The 16,149-nt window shown below is 38.4% G+C and overlaps 1 protein-coding gene across 1 annotated transcript in view; it reads left to right on the top strand.

Moving 5' to 3' along the window:
• OTC (ornithine carbamoyltransferase) overlaps window positions 1-16,149 on the top strand; it is a 138,625-nt gene that overhangs the window by 75,824 nt on the left and 46,652 nt on the right. Inside the window, exons 5-6 of the mRNA XM_006864278.1 lie at window positions 9,648-9,801; window positions 11,943-12,065. Of these exons, the coding sequence (XP_006864340.1) occupies window positions 9,648-9,801; window positions 11,943-12,065 (277 nt within the window). The remainder of the gene's footprint in view (window positions 1-9,647; window positions 9,802-11,942; window positions 12,066-16,149) is intronic.

Here is a 16,149-nt window from a genome sequence, read left to right as displayed (position 1 = left end):
AAATTTGTCTTCCAGCTTGCTAGTTCTGGATTCCATCTTTTCTATTGTGCTCCTTTCCCCTTTCAATGTATTGTCAATTTCTGGTATTTTATTCTTAATCACCTGGACCTCTTTTTTGCAGGTTTTGAATTGTTTCCATTGCTGTATCAATCTGGTTTGATTGCTCTTGTAGTAATTTTCTGACTTCTTCCTTGTTTTCCTCCACCCCTTTTCAGAGCATTTGAGTTTTTTTCCATATCATTCCTCTGAATTCTTTCTCAGGCAAATCCAAAACCTGCTCTTCCTCTTCTGGGGAGCACATTTGTCTCAGTTACTCCTTCCTGGTTTTGGACATGTTTTGAAATTGTTTGCTGTGTTTGAGATCTTTTGTTTGTCATTTCCAGTAGTTATGTATTTTTTTAAATGCTTAAATGGATGTTTGTTGTATTATTAACCTTACTGGGTGTCTCCTGGTGGATGTGATCAGGAGATAGGTTTCCCCTTTCTCATGTAATGCTTAGCAACTGTTATTGGCTCTTGTCTCAATGGTGGAATATTATGGGGTATGCTTGTAGCTTGGCTATATGGCCACGATTGCTGTTTCTTCTTGGGTAATAGAGGGAGAGAAAGCTCCCACCTCCAGGAAAGATGTGTATGCAAAAGGACCACATTTTTATCAAAAGGAACACATTTTATATAGCAGAAGCAATATAAAAGCAGAGACAAAAACCACTTTGAAACAAAATAACACTGTGGCTGAGTGTCCACAGACAGTGTGTGTGCATGGTAGAAGCCTCCAGCAGTGGGTGGGAGTGTCCGCTTGCTCAGGTTCCTCTTCTAGTCACCACCGTGGAGGTGCATGGATACATAGTAAGAAGTCAATGGGAGAAAGATTGTCCACTATTTTTGTCTCTGAAGGTCAGTTAGGTATTTACATGTGCACAGTGTAATTATTGAGGTAGTTGTATCCTTTTATGTTGGGGTTTTACAGATTGTTCTATGGTTTGTCTGTCAGGCCTGATGTGCCTGCTTTTTTCTTGCTATATAGGCCTGGGTAAGGGTCCTGCACAAGAAGCTCCGGTAGCGCAGTGGCCACAAATTGGGCTGTGAACCGTAAGGTCAGAATCTCGAAACAATCAGCTGTTCCACGGGAGAAAGTCAAGGCACTCTGCTCCCAAATGACCCACAACCTCAGAAACCCCACTCAGGGTCGCCAGGAGCCAGAACTGACTCCACTGCACACAGCCACCAAGGGTCCCGCACAAGTGAATTTTAGGGCTGAGATCCCCAGGATGATTTCATAAGTAGCTGCAAAGCTCCTTCTCTCTGTACCACGGGAAAACTGTGAGGTCAGCGCTGGACTTTTTTTTTGAGGGGGGGTGCACACCCACCTGCCTGAAGGCGTCTGGGCTGGGCAATAAAGGCGTGACAGGGAAGAGAAGGAAAAAATGTGTAATGTGTAGGCTCTCCCGCACCTCTTTTAGCAAATGTCTCTGCACTGCTTTTAGCGCTGGTTCCCTGTGCCAGTCTAGCTGTAGCCCCGGACTCTGAACTCTGCCCGGGAGGAGTGGCCATAGAGGGAGTCCTGTGTCCAGAGATTCCTAACTTGCAGTATTTTCTGTTATATCATGATTTTTTTCACTTGAGAGTGCGGGAAACTGACGTCCTGGACCTTATGGTAGATCCAGAGCTTTGGTGTTATTCTGACAGTACAGCTTCTGTGAGTTTTCAATCCCTCTCACATGGAACCTTTCCTATCTGGCTGTCTCTGTTGCCCACAAAAACCGGAAGTCCTGTAGTTCAATTTTAATTTATCAAATAATTGGCATTCCTCTAAATATTAAATAACAAACATTCCTCTAAATAAGTCACTTTCCAGAAATAAATGAAATAAAAAACAGAAGAACAATAGAAAGAATCAACAAGACAAGAAGCTGATTCTTTGAAAGGATTAATAAAATTGACAAACCATTGGCAAAGCTGACAAAAGAAAAGAGGGAGAAGTCACAACTAACACACATAAGAAATCACATGGTTGACGTCACAACAGATACAATGGAAATAAAACGGATAATAACAGAATATTATGAAGAGTTGAATTCCAACAAATTTGAAAATCTAGAGGAATTGTATAGATTTTTAGAAAAACATGACCTACCTGAATTTACACAGAGTGAAGTAGAAAACTTGAACAGACCTATAACAAAAGAAGAAATCAATCAGGTTATCAGAAAACTCCCAACAACAACAAAAAATTCCAGGCCCAAATAGCTTTACTAGTAAATTTTGCCAAACATTCAGAGAAGAGCAGACACTAATGTTACTCAAAGTATTCCAGAATATAGGAAAGAATTGAAAACTCCCAAATATATTTTATGAAGCAAGAATAATCCTCATACGAAAACCAGGGAAGCACATCACTAAAACCGAAAATTATAGACCAATATCCATCATGAACATAGATGCAAAAATTACCAACAAAATCCTAGCCAATAGAATTCAAGAACATATCAAAATAATAGTACATCATGACCAAGTGGGATTCATAACATAGATGAAAGGATGGTTCAATATCAGAAAAACAATCAATGTAATCCACCATATAAATTTTAAAAAGAAGAAAAGGGCCACATGATTATATTGATTGATGCAGGAGAGGCATTTGACAAAATCCAACACCCATTCTTGATCAAAACACTCAACAAACTAGGAAATAAGCTTCTTGTTAAGTCTTTGTGGAGTATGTGGTCTAAGGTAGAATCCTGATCGCCACCCAGAACCTTCTGACATGAGACATTCTCATTTGAAAAGACACACAGGACAACCTGGAACAGCTAGAAGAACAGAAGATACTTTTTGAAAGAAAGACCAACAGAGAAAAAGCAGACAATTAGGCTGTTAGAATATCAAGCAAGCTGTTTGCCTTGGAGCCATCAAGGCTAGAAAAGTCAACCCATCAGGGAAAACCCCCTAAAACTGAAACTCAAAATGAACCCATGAGCAGTCTAGCATACTTGCTGGTGACCACCCTTGTCTACTTGTGAGTAGAAGTGGGAAATGCAGCAATGAAGATATGGGTTGAGTTTGTACATGTTCCATTGATATCTGTTGAACTTTAGATGAAAGAGAGAAGGGGAAGTTCTGGCTGGTCTGAAGTTTAGGGACATGCATGATCTCCCAAGCCCATGGACACTGACCTAGACACTGGGCGTTAGAGCTGAGTGAGTGTGAAGCAGCCAGCTGATCTTAAGTGGGGGAGCCATGAAAAAATGCTAAAACTTGCAGATAGTACCCATTTGACATGGCTTGGATGGCTAGCTGGATAGAACTCAATCAGATAAAGATTTTAAAAGTTTGATACTGTGAATGTAAATAGCTACAATTTGATGAACAGGACCTTTGCTTATGGATTCAGTTGCTCAAAATTCCAACAGAAATGGAAGAATTCTTCATATTGAGGATCAAGTTTGCCTCCTCCGTACACTGGGTTGGTAGGGATGGGTAACTTAGACATTGGCTACCAAAAATGGGGGGCTATAAAGGCACAAAGGGGCTGGTTTACAAGTTTCATTAGTGTGCTTAGTTTCAGAATGAGGAGATAAGGTAGAATTCCCACTGCAGAGTTTTTTCTTTTCCAGATGGATCTGGTAAAAGGGGGTGGTGGATGATAGTGACAGGATTTTATTATTAAATTGTGATTAATTATTATCAGGGTTAATCATGATCTTCACAACTGTAATTTTATAAGTATAACTGAAAGGGGGGCGTAGTTAATCTTTCATTTCAGGAACATAGAAGCCTAGGACTTTTAAGAGGGACGAGCATGAGTGGAACATGAGATCTTACCCAGGGATGGTGGCAGAGACAATGGCATAAAGAGAGCAGCTGAGTATGGTAGGCCTATGGACTGAAAAAGGTTGTGTGCCTTTGGGCAGGTGGCTGGCTGGCAAACTGTTTCCTTTGGACATTTAAAAGAATATTTATATTTTTTGTTTTGTATGTATATATAAAATATTTTTTATTTGTTCTTTTGTGAAAAATAAGACATAAAAAAATAAGACCACAGGGTAGAAGCAGGGTCAAAGTGGTTACAGGGAGGGGAGTGCAATTATTGAGATGAAACAAAACATATGATTGGTTGAAAGTAAGGCTGATGATCTTGTCTGTTTATCATCAGTAAATTTACAATAAAACTTTTAAATAAATAGATAAATAAGTGGCTCTGGAAGTGCAGCCCCTAAACCAACAGTGGTGGTAGTGGTGTGCCGTGGAGTCAGTTCCCACTCACAGCGAGCCTGTACAGGGTTTCCGAGGCTGTAAATCTTTACGGGAGCAGAAAGCCTCCTCTTTCTCCCACGAAACAGCTGGTAGTTTTGGACTGCTGACCTTGAGATTAGCAGCCCAATTCGTAACCACTACACTAACAGTAGTACCAGCATTATCTGGGAGCTTGTCAGAAATGCAAAGTCTCAGTCTCCATCCCAGACCTTCTGGAGCAGAAACCCTATGGGTGGGGTCCACCCACCTGACCTGTGCTTTAAACAAGCTCTCTTGGTGATCCTGATGTATGTTCTAAACATTCAAATACTACTTATACAACCAATAAATTAAATACATATTTAATGAGCAAAACAAGTCTCAACAATTTAAACATTGATTGCAAACGTAATCAGATGCTTTTAAACACTTAAGATACTCTGTAGCCTAGCATTTCAGATTTGCTTGAATGCTGTAAATACTTTGAAAAGGGGGAAAAAAAATGACTCAAAATACCACATTGATTAGAGAGCTGATTATCATTTTGGCAACAATATATAATATATTTAATTTTTAAAAATTCTCCTTACTTTTATTCTTATTTTAGCATGACCCTGGATTACATGAATTATACAAGAGACCATTTTTAATGCCGTTTCAGGATTTATACATTATTATCAGACTGGAAAGAAAAATGCAGATCCTCTCGTGGCTGTAGATTCTAGAGTGTTGACCTCTTAACTTTGGTTTCCTTTTGGGCATTGGGTATTAAATTCAGTGTTAATTAAATGTCTGGCCTTTATTTTAATCACATAGTCTTCACTTTTTGTCATGAGATCTGCATTCATTTACTATTGTTGCTGTAACAAATCACCATGAATTTAGTAGCTTGAAGCAATACAAATTTATTATCTTTCAGCTCTGAAGATCAGGAGTCTAAAATGGGTTCATGAGCTTTGTTCCTTTGGAAAGTTAGGAGAGAATCTCTTTCTTATCCATCTTTTAGTTGTGACTCCCTTCTTCCATCTTCAAAGTCAGCAGCCTAGCTCTATAACATCTCAAATCACTGACCTCCTGTCTCTCTTTCACGACTATTATGATAGCATAACTCCCACACCATGATAATCTCCCCATTTCCACATCCTGAATTTAATCATACCTGCATCCCATTTGCCATGTAAGATTACATATTCACAGTTCTGAGGATTAGGACACGGACATCTTTGGGAAGATTTATTATGTCGACTTGGTGGTGGTAGTGGTGACCCCATGTGACAGAGTTGGACTGCCCCATATAGCTTCATAGGCTATAATCTTTACAGAATCAGATTGTAATCTTTGCAGAAGCCAGATCTTTCTTCTTGAAGAGTGGATTCAAACAGCCAACCTTTCAGTTAGCAGCTGAGCTATTAACAATTATGCCATCAGGGCTCTTTAATCTTGTCTTTCATATAAAATCTGATATTTTAAGAAATGAAAATACGAGGTGTTTTTTAAGTTTTGTTTGTTTGTTGTTTTTAATATCTTGTAGTCCTTAACCTCTTTTAATATTTTATAATATATTAATCTGGCCTGGTTTCAATATTTTAAAACAAGCACCTTTCTTATTGGCATTGTCTTATTTAGTTGTGTCATCCAGAGATTTCATTCCCAGAGAGATGAGAAACTGAGTCTAAAATTTTAGATTTCTCTTTCAGGATGGTTAACTAATTTATCATTTTGGAATAAATGACTATATCCTGTTTCTAATTAGAAAAGTGGAAGGTCAAAGTAAAAGAGGAAGACCTCCAACAAAATGGATTGGCACAGTGGCAGCAGCAATGGACTTGAGCATAGCAATGATTGTGACTTTGGTGCAGTGTTGTGCTCTGTTGTAAATAAGGTCACTATGAGTCTGTACTGACTTGATAACACCTACTAACAACAGCAACAATTGGAAAGTGTGTATGGCAACTGATACCGATTAACTTTTGGACTCCTTTTCTTCTTCATTGTTACGTAGGATCACAAATGCTAATGGTACCTGTCCATTCACGGTATTGTTGTTGTTGTGTGACTCAAGTTGGTACTGGCTCATAGAACCCGGTATAGGGTTTCTGAGAGTGACTGATGGGTTTGAATTACCAATGTAGTGTTTAACAGTCCAGTATTTATCCTATAGTACCACACCATTGCTGATGTTGTTGTTAAGTGCTGTCGACTAGGTTCTGACTCATAGTGACCCTGTATAGGGTTTCTGAGGAGCAGCTGGTAGGTTTGAACCTCTGACCTTGTAGTTCAAGCCAACCTTGTGGTCCAGTACTTTATCCTATATTGTCACACCAAGACTCCAGCACCACACATTGACTGGTATAGTTCCTATTATTTCCTAGGACTATTTGGCTTGAGTGCCATTTTAATCTGTGCAGACCCAAAATTCTTTTTGGTCTGGACAGATTAAAATGGTACTTATCTATAGCATCAGAACAGAAACAAAATATCCATCAACACCTTTCTACTTGTTTAATAGATTAAGTTAAACCTTTAATTCATCTTTCTATGGTATTACCATTATATTTTGGTATGTTTTCTGTATGTTAACTCTTCTTATGAGCATCATGGCCTTTTCCAAGCATGTGTTTCCTTTGAGAATTTTAATTTAAATGATCACAATTTGACAAATGAGAGCCTTGCAGGTTGACTTTTGTTTTTCCTTTTAGCATTGTTATGGCCAATTTTCAAAAATTATATTTTATTTTTTTTGCCCCTGCCAATTTAAAAATCTATTTTGCTTTCTGGCAGCAACAGTATGTTCTAGACCTCCTCTGTTTTTATTTGGTCCAAAAACATGAAATTGACTATTTTCCAATGGTTCTTGGTTCCATTTTTGTAAAGAATCGTATTAAAGACCAAAACATGCTCCCTGGGGATGTTTACAATTATTTATCATAGATAAGACTACAGCTACAGCTATCATCCTGGAACTGTTCTTGGTAGTGATGGAGTGGTAAGGAAACACTTCTTTAATAAGCTTACAAGTTCTAATTATTTCTTCCAATATAGTATATTCCTTACTTTTTTTGTAGAATTCAGTTTCAAAATTTGCTAAGACTTTTCTCCTCTACACTGATCCCTTGTTCCACCTAGCAGCAGAGTATTCCCCTCTCCAACTACCTCCTTTCATGCACTGTTTTCTAAAACAATGGTTCTCAACCTTGTCTTCATATTGGAATAACTTGGGGAGCTTAAAAATATTGTTGTCTAGATCTCACCATCAGAACATCTGATTTAATCTCCCAATAGGTAGGCTTTCGTGTCTGGGATATTTAAAGTTCCATCAATGAATAATAGTATTTAACCAAGGTAAAGAAAGAACCTCTGTTCTGGGAGGTGCTCGCAATCTCAATAAAGAAGACCATGCACTAGCCCATGGAATTACACCACAGAGGTTCCAGGGACATCAACTTGACATTATAAACAGAGCAAACATATGCAAGTTTGCTCTGTTGCCTACTTTGCTATGGAAACTCCACCCCACCCCACCCCACCCCCAGTTTTTATTACAATTTGGGTGAAAGTTTACTGAGAAAATTGGGTTTCCATTCAGCAAAGCATACACATTTTGTTTTATAACGTTGAGTTAAATCCTCACAATGTAACAGCACTCACCCCACGTGTTCCCTGTGTTTACATTTGGACCTTCTTCCCCATCCCTTTCTGTCTTCTGAGCATTGTCCCTGGGCATAGGCCACCCTTCTAATATCTTATGGTTGATTGTTCTAAGGAGTGCATGCCTTCCTGCTGTTATTGTTCACCTTATGGCTCTATTGTTTGGATGAAAGTTGAGCCATGGAGATGAGTTCAGTTCCAGCCTTGAAGGCTGTTTTAAGACCATAGTCTCAGGGATTCTACCAATCTCTATCTGAAAAGTAAGCCTGGTCCTTTTTTTTTTTTTATTTATGATTTTGAGCTTTTATAGGTGATAAACCTACTTAACTATACGTGAAAACCATAGGAGATTGGTATCCTATGATCCAATAGGATAGCCTAGGCTATAACGGAAGTCCAATCTGCCTTTCTAACAATAAGACTCTAGAAGACCAACAATAATTATTAAGTCAGATTTTGTTAGCCTCTGTGCACACACTTTAGGAATTGATGCAAGTTTAAAGGAGTCTGAATTATGGCTTCTGAGGTCAAATATCCCCTGCCTATCTGTTTCTCAAAGAATTTTAGGTAGCATCAAATTAACCAATTCATCTAAAATAGGGAATCAATAGTATAGCCTTTAATGGGATATCTGCTTTCATGTGCGTTACTTTCCCATGATAGTTACAAGCCTACATTCTTATAGTATGAGGGATCGCCAAAGAAATTCATGGAAAGTCTGAAATTAAAAGACAATGGCATTTTTTCATGAACTTTTTGAGGCCCCCTTATGTGATGCACCAGTACAACACATCTGTACTAGAAAAGGGATTCACATTCAAATCTTGAAGAAAGTGGGACCACAAATAGCTGGGGTTCTTCCTATCAATTAAAGGTAAACCCTCTACAACCATGATCTCCAATCATTTTTGCTTGTGCTGAGGGACCACCCTCACTCTTACATGTGGAGAGACTTTAAAATCTAGACTGAAGACTTCCCTTCCAAAATTTTATTGTCAGTGGGTTTGAGGCAATGTGTTGTAATGGCAAGAACATAAACTTAAAAAAATGTGATGTTATTTATTTTGTTATTGTTGAGAATATAAACAGCAAAACAAGCAGTGAGGATCTGATGGGGAAAGGCTGATAGGGAGTCACAGAGCAAAGCCTGCCCATTAGTGAAGTCCCATGTCAGGCAGGAACGTTCCAGCTGTAGGATCCCCACAGTGCTGAATCATTGGTTAGGAGCTGCCCCAGGCTCTGAGCCTTTGGTTAGAGGAGCAGACTTGAGCAGGAATGCTCCAGGGAAGGACTGAAGTTGCCACAGCTGGAGGCTGTCAGCTACCAGCACTCTTCCAGGCAGGTTCTCTTTGAAGGGAGGTTTGGGGGGTGTCTTCCACTTTATAATGAAAGTGTGTTTTTTTTCTATGAGATGATGTAAAAGAAGACTAACCACATTAATGTTTCTCTGTCTCATTTTTGGTCTTTTATCTTTTAAGGGAGTCACATCTAATGGGTCCACAATTTCTTTCTCATCTCTGAAAAAAAAATAAAAAAATAAAGAGTAATATCCCTGGACAAGAAATAGTTGGAACAGCATCTGGCTTTCATAATGACTGTATGTTAGACATTTACTTTTAAATCTGTCATAGTGATAGGTTCTTAAACAGTAACTGTAAAAATTCTGATTTGTTAACATCTCTCATTACTGTTTAAGATCCCATATTAAAGGAAGAATTAAAAAGTATAATTAACTTGGATGATCTTTTTTTGGTTTGCCATAGAGTGTTGTCTAGCATGACAGATGCAGTGTTGGCACGAGTGTATAAACAGTCAGATCTGGACACCCTGGCTAAAGAAGCAACCATTCCAATTGTCAATGGGCTATCAGATTTGTACCATCCTATTCAGATCCTGGCTGATTACCTCACGCTCCAGGTTGGTTGATTTCTTTGTCTTATACAAGAGCAAAATCATCAAGTAGCTCCAGACTAGATTTAAATGGAACCATTTTTCTGAAATAATGGTATTGGTGTTTTGTTTTGGTTTCAAATATGATCCAGACAAAGAATTATAGCATATGTGTGCACACTAGATATCCAGAGAAAACAGGGCATTGTTGAAAACAGACTATAAAGTCCTTCTACTCTCAATTCTGATCCTAACTACTTTTAATCCCTCTCTCATCTGTTGTTCTTTCAATCCCTTTGCTTTTTGGTTCCATATTTAACACAATAGATGACAATACAGCATGGGAAAGCCTTATGTGAGCTTACATATGTCAGGGTCTGTGGCTTGGGGGTGAAGATGAGTGGAGTGTACTTTGAGTATTCAAAATTGTCAGTTATAGGCAGCCCTCAGTTTACAAATGCGATCCATTCCTAACTGTGTCTTTAAGAATATGTAGGTCAGTCCTAACAGGAATGGCCTTTTCAATGATTTAAAAGTTTTACTTAATTCAAGTGATGGTGATTGTGAAGAGGTTGATTCGATTGTTTTCAAAGTAAGGGCAAATTTACATAACATTCAAAGGCAAGTTGGTACTGTCCTTCAGACATTCATAATCCAGTGACTGCCTGTAGTAAACCATTTTTAGAAGAGGAGGGCACTTTCTTTCATTTTAATAAAGTGATTATTTAAGACTAAGGTTAAGAACATGCAGAATTTATAGAATTGGGGCTCAACTTTAGCCATATTCTCCCAAATTAAGAACTTGGATAATTTAGAAAGATTGCCCTCGTTTGCTTTGCCACAGCCAATCTGCAAGGTCTAATCATGTGAAATCTTAACAGCCCTGCTTTCTGTGTGTATAGATGATGCTGGCGAGACAGAGCAAACAGGATAGACTCATTGTTCTCTCCATTCGAATAAGCTACACACATGAAAATGTGAGGTTAAATCGAAAATTAATTTCTTCAGACATGGGGATATGATCCATCCAGAGAGGCTGATACAAGGATGTCACATACCAAGTAGCGTTTTGTGGGTGTGGCTTTAAGTACATAGCAGATAATTTAATGCTTCTCCCTGGGCTTTATCATTACTAGATTATAAATTCCTTGAGAGACAGTGAGCTGCCCTATTCATCATAGTGTGCCTTGCAGGGCCTTGCACAATGCCTTCGATATAGGAGGTACTCAAACTAGGAGTTGAATGAATAAATAGCAGCTTATTAAGAACAGGGCTGTAAATCAGATGGATCTGGATTGAAATCCTAGTTTAGACACCTGGTAATTCTGTGATCTCTCTTCCAATTGCTTAAACATTCTTTTTTTAAAAAAAATAAATCTTATCTTTAGAAATATATAAAATACATAAACTTACAGATATTTCAAGACTAGTTAAACACCCATATGTCCATTACATAGTTTTGTCAAATCTGAACATGATGGAGTAATTACTTTGGAATATTTTGCTGTTTCTAAATAAAATATTATAAATGCACTTGAAGTTAGCTGTGTAACTCTCCTTGGCCCCATTTCCTACCAGCAAGAAATTATCATCCTGATGTTTGCAATTGTATTTATAATTCTCAAGCATGAATGTATACTTGTAGTACACAATCAAGAGTATCACTGTGCATGTTTATAAGCTTTATATAAATGGGAACATACTCAGTGCCAGGTGCATTCTACTTCCCATTTCTTATAACGAAGAATGTAAACTCCCATTTCTTATACCAAAGAATGTAAACTCTGTTTACATTTGATAATAATTCTCCTTTGTTCAATATTTTATCTCCATGACCAATAACAATGTCTAGACATTGGTGGTACTCGACTTGTTTAATAAATGAAGAAAATTAAGATTCAGATTTGAAAGATATGAAAATATGAGTTTCCATATTAGTTCATACAATGTCTTGGTTGAAGATATTAAGTTACTTTACTATTGTTTTTCTGATTGTGCATTTTTTAAAAAAAATTCTGAGTATAATGCCAAAATAAATAGTAGTTTGTTCATTCCAAGAAGACATTAAAATTGAGATGAAAATGGTTTCCTTTATTTTAACCCTAGTTCTTATTGCACATAAGTGGATTTCCTCCTAGATTGAATCTCCTTCATCTCTTGCCTTGCAGGAACACTATGGGTCTCTGAAAGGCCTCACCCTCAGCTGGATTGGGGATGGGAACAATATCCTACACTCCATCATGATGAGTGCAGCAAAATTCGGAATGCACCTTCAGGCAGCTACTCCGAAGGTAGGGAATCCTTCTACCACTTATTTTTATTGCGGTGAAATTCATATAAAATAAAATTAGTAATTTAAGGTTAAAAGCTCAGTGGCATTTAGTACATTCACAATGTTGTCCAATCACCACCTCATAAGGTTCTCAGACATTTCCACTCTCCAAAATGGAAACCTGTACCCATTAAGCAGTCATTCCCATTCACCTTTTCTACCAGCCCCTGGTCACCACATTTTATTCGGTCTCTCGGGACTTACCTATTCTAGACATTCCGTATAAATGAAATCATACAATGGGTAGTCTTCTGTGTCTGGTGTTTTTCACTTAGCATAATGTATTCAAGGTTCATCCATGTTATAGCATGCATTAATAATCCATTCCTTTTTATGGGGAAATGATATTCCATCGTGCGTGTATACCACAATTGCTTATACATTTATCTGTTGATGGACATTTGAACTGTTTATATATTTTGCCTACTGTGAACAGTATCACTAGGAACATATGTACATATGCTTGCCTGAGTATCTCTTTTTCATTATTTGGGGCATATCTGGGAGTTGAATTGAATTATTTTATGGTAATCATATGTTTAACTTTTTTAGGAACCAGTAAACTCTTTTCCACAGTGGCCACACCATTTTACATTCCCACCATGTAAAATGGTATAGCCTTTCCATGATGTGAAAAGGTTCTAATTTCTCCACATCGCCTAACTCTCTCTTGAATTACCCACAGATACATTTACCCAGTGAAAACAAACCTCTCTTCTGCTCAAAGGGAACACCAATTGGGCCACAAATTTAGGATATTTTACGGCCCTGCTATTAAATAGCTAACTGGTCTCTTGAGTGCACAATTTCCCATTACTACAATAAGAGAGATCGTTTTGGCTGATGCTTTTCATTCTGTGAGTCTGTGTTAAAAGCATGTCAGAATTATCCCTTTGAATGCCCTGAATACAGTCATTATGATGACTAGCATCTTTGGGGATTATCACCACAAAGTCTGAAGAAAGCAACAAAATCCGGACCGAATAGTATTCTCAGAACATGGGAAAGATGTGGTTATTTTTCTAATATTTCACTTTGGCAGAAAAATGTCAATCCAATGTGAAGGTTGCCAGCTTAGTATTTCAAAGAGCAACTCCAGGGGCCTTGGGGCTTTTAAAATCTGAGTTCCACATGGCTGTGAAGATGAAGCCTATATATTTCCTGGTGGTGGTGGTGGTGGTGGTGTGCTGTTGAATTGATTCTGACTTACAGCCACCCTGCATAGAGTTTCCTGGACTGTAAATCTTTGTGGGAGCAGAAAGTCTCATCTTTCTCCCATGTAGCACCTGGTAGACTCAAATTACTCACCTTGCAGTTAGCAGCCCAACATGTAGCCCCCTGTACTACCAGGGCTCCTTCGTATACTTCCTGGTTACTGCTAATCTCACAGAATGTATGAGAAGCATACCTTAGTTCCTGGCTCCAAAGCAACCCTTTTGATACACAAGAATCTAGTAGTAGTTGTCGCTTCTAAGCAGGGCTACTTGGATGCTGAAGGATAGAGTTGGGAGGGAGACTTTATTTTTATTTTATATGGTTTGAATTGCTTAACATGCATATGTTTTACCTATACAATAACATAAACATATAAATAAAATAAATACAGTAAAATGTAAAAGAATATCTCTCCCTAGGAGAAACCTATGTTAAGATACTCTCCAGACCTATACTAATTGAACAGATCTGTAGTGGTAAAACAATCCTCTAAGAGACTCACACACAAACCAGTCCTGAAGGATCCCCACAGAAGCTTTTAACTGCTCTATCTCTATGAATTATTTTCCTTAGTATGCATCTCACTGGTCACGCATGTACTAGATGGAGTTTTTGAAGGGGAAATTTCCCTAGATATACATCATTTCAGTCACAAAATTGTGATTTCTCATAAAAGATGGAATCGACTCTCTCATTAACAAATGACTGACTATTCACAATGGTTATGCACCAGGGTGTTTCTGACCAAGCATGTGTTGGCTCTTATCTCAATATAGTCACTGCTGTATATGTCCCTGTGAGAAGCTAAGACATCCAGAGCTGAACCTATGAGGATTAAACATTCCTACTGCTTCTGCTTCTTGAGTTTGAGGTGTTTATTTACCAACCACAGGGAACATGAATTATACAATGTAGAGTGATAGCTGTGCTTATCTACTCATAAATACAGAACTCCTTAGTTCTCTAATGCACTCTCCACACATCCTCACCCTCAATGTTGTTGGCAAGGTTCCCCACAAGCAGACCCACAAGATGAGGACTCTTGCCTTCCATGCAGGAGACCTGTCTTCACTTCCTGGTCAATGTGCCTCATGCACAGACACCACCCATCTGTCAGTGGAGGCTTGTGTCTTACTATGATCTTGAACAGGGGTGCAGGACCTTCCTTTAAAAAAAAAAAAAAGTTTTTATTGTGATAAACAGTTTGAGAAGTAAGGTGAACTTGACCCAAGTCACAGTGCTTTCATTTGCCTCATCTGCATGTGAAAGTTGGACAATGAATAAGGAAGACCGTAGAAGACTCAGTGTATTAGAGTTATGGTGTTGGAGAAGAATATTAAAAGTACCATAGACTGCCAAAATACCAACCAAATCTGTGATGGAAGAAGTATAGTCAGAATACTCCTTAGAAGCCAGGATGGTGAGACTTTGTCTCTTGTACTTCAAACATGTTATCAAGTGGGACCAGTCCCTCAAGACAGACATTATGCATGATAAGGTGGAGGGTCAGCAAAAAGAGAAAGACCCCCCAATGAGATGGATTGACAAAGTGGCAGCAACAATGAGTTCAAACATAACAACAATTGTGAGGCTGGCACAGGACCAGCAGTGTTTCACTCTATTGTGCATAGGGTTGCTATGAGTTGGAACTGACTCGATGACACCTAACAACAAGTAAATGTGAGAATATTCTGTGTTTTTGGGCTGGGAGATTTTATATTGTTAAAATATCAATATTATTGAACTCAATCTCTAGATTCAGTGGAAATCCCATCAAAATTCTGACAGCCTTCTTTGCAAACATGAAAAAGCCAATCATCAAATTTATAAAGAGCTGAGAGGGATCCTGAATAGGTAAAGCAATCTTTAGAAAGAACAAAATAGGAATGACTCACACTGTCTGATCTCAAAGTATACTGCAAAGCTACAGTAATAAAAGCAGCATGGTACTGGTATAATGATCTGTATATTAAGCAATGGAGTATAATTATCTAGAACCTGTAGAAACATGGTAGGTGTTTTGGCCCAAGGTTCCCATCCCCACAATTTTTCACCATCCACAGCTATCCTTGGCCTGCAACCCTCAAGGAGAGGCTCTGGGTCAGGCTGTGTTTGCACCAAAATTTGAAGAAGGTGGCTTAGGTAATCATTGAAAAGTATTACATTTGCCTGGGCAACGACTTCCACACCAACAAGTGGGTGGCTGTGCAAAGAAACTGCCATTATTCCTAGTAAGAAGCTCCTCAATAAGATTGCAGTTATATCACACGTCTGATGAAGCAGGTTCACAGGGGCCGGTTGAGAGATAAAACCATCAAGCTATAGGAGGAGGAGATAGAAAGGAGAGAGAATTATGTTCCTAAGGTCTCAGCTCTGGATCATTAAAGTAGATCCTGACACTAAGAAAATTCTGAAGTTCTTGGACTTTGGAAGTCTAGCCAACCTGCAGGTCACTCAACCCACAGTTGAGATGAATTTCAAAACACCATGTGGAGCTGTTTAAATCTTTCTACTATGCTGTAGTATTTTCAGTAAACCTGGGGACACCAAAAAGTAGAAGTGAACTCATATGTGTATGGAGTCCTGGTGTGGCACTGTAGGATAAGCACTAGATTGTAAAGTCAGTTTGAACCATAAAGTTGGTGGATTAAATTTACCAGCTGCTCCTTGGATACCCTATCCAGGGTTACTATGGATTGGAACCAACTAGATGGCACTTAACAACAACAACAACGGCAACAACATACATGTATTGTCAGTTGATTTTGTTGTTGTTTTTATTGTGAATTGAGTGATAGTTTATATGGGAGAATATACATTTTACACTC

The sequence above is a fragment of the Chrysochloris asiatica genome, unplaced genomic scaffold (assembly GCF_000296735.1).
Source record: "Chrysochloris asiatica unplaced genomic scaffold, ChrAsi1.0 scaffold00062, whole genome shotgun sequence".
Classification (NCBI taxonomy): Eukaryota; Metazoa; Chordata; class Mammalia; order Afrosoricida; family Chrysochloridae; genus Chrysochloris; species Chrysochloris asiatica.
This window is presented reverse-complemented; position numbering and strand designations above follow the sequence as displayed.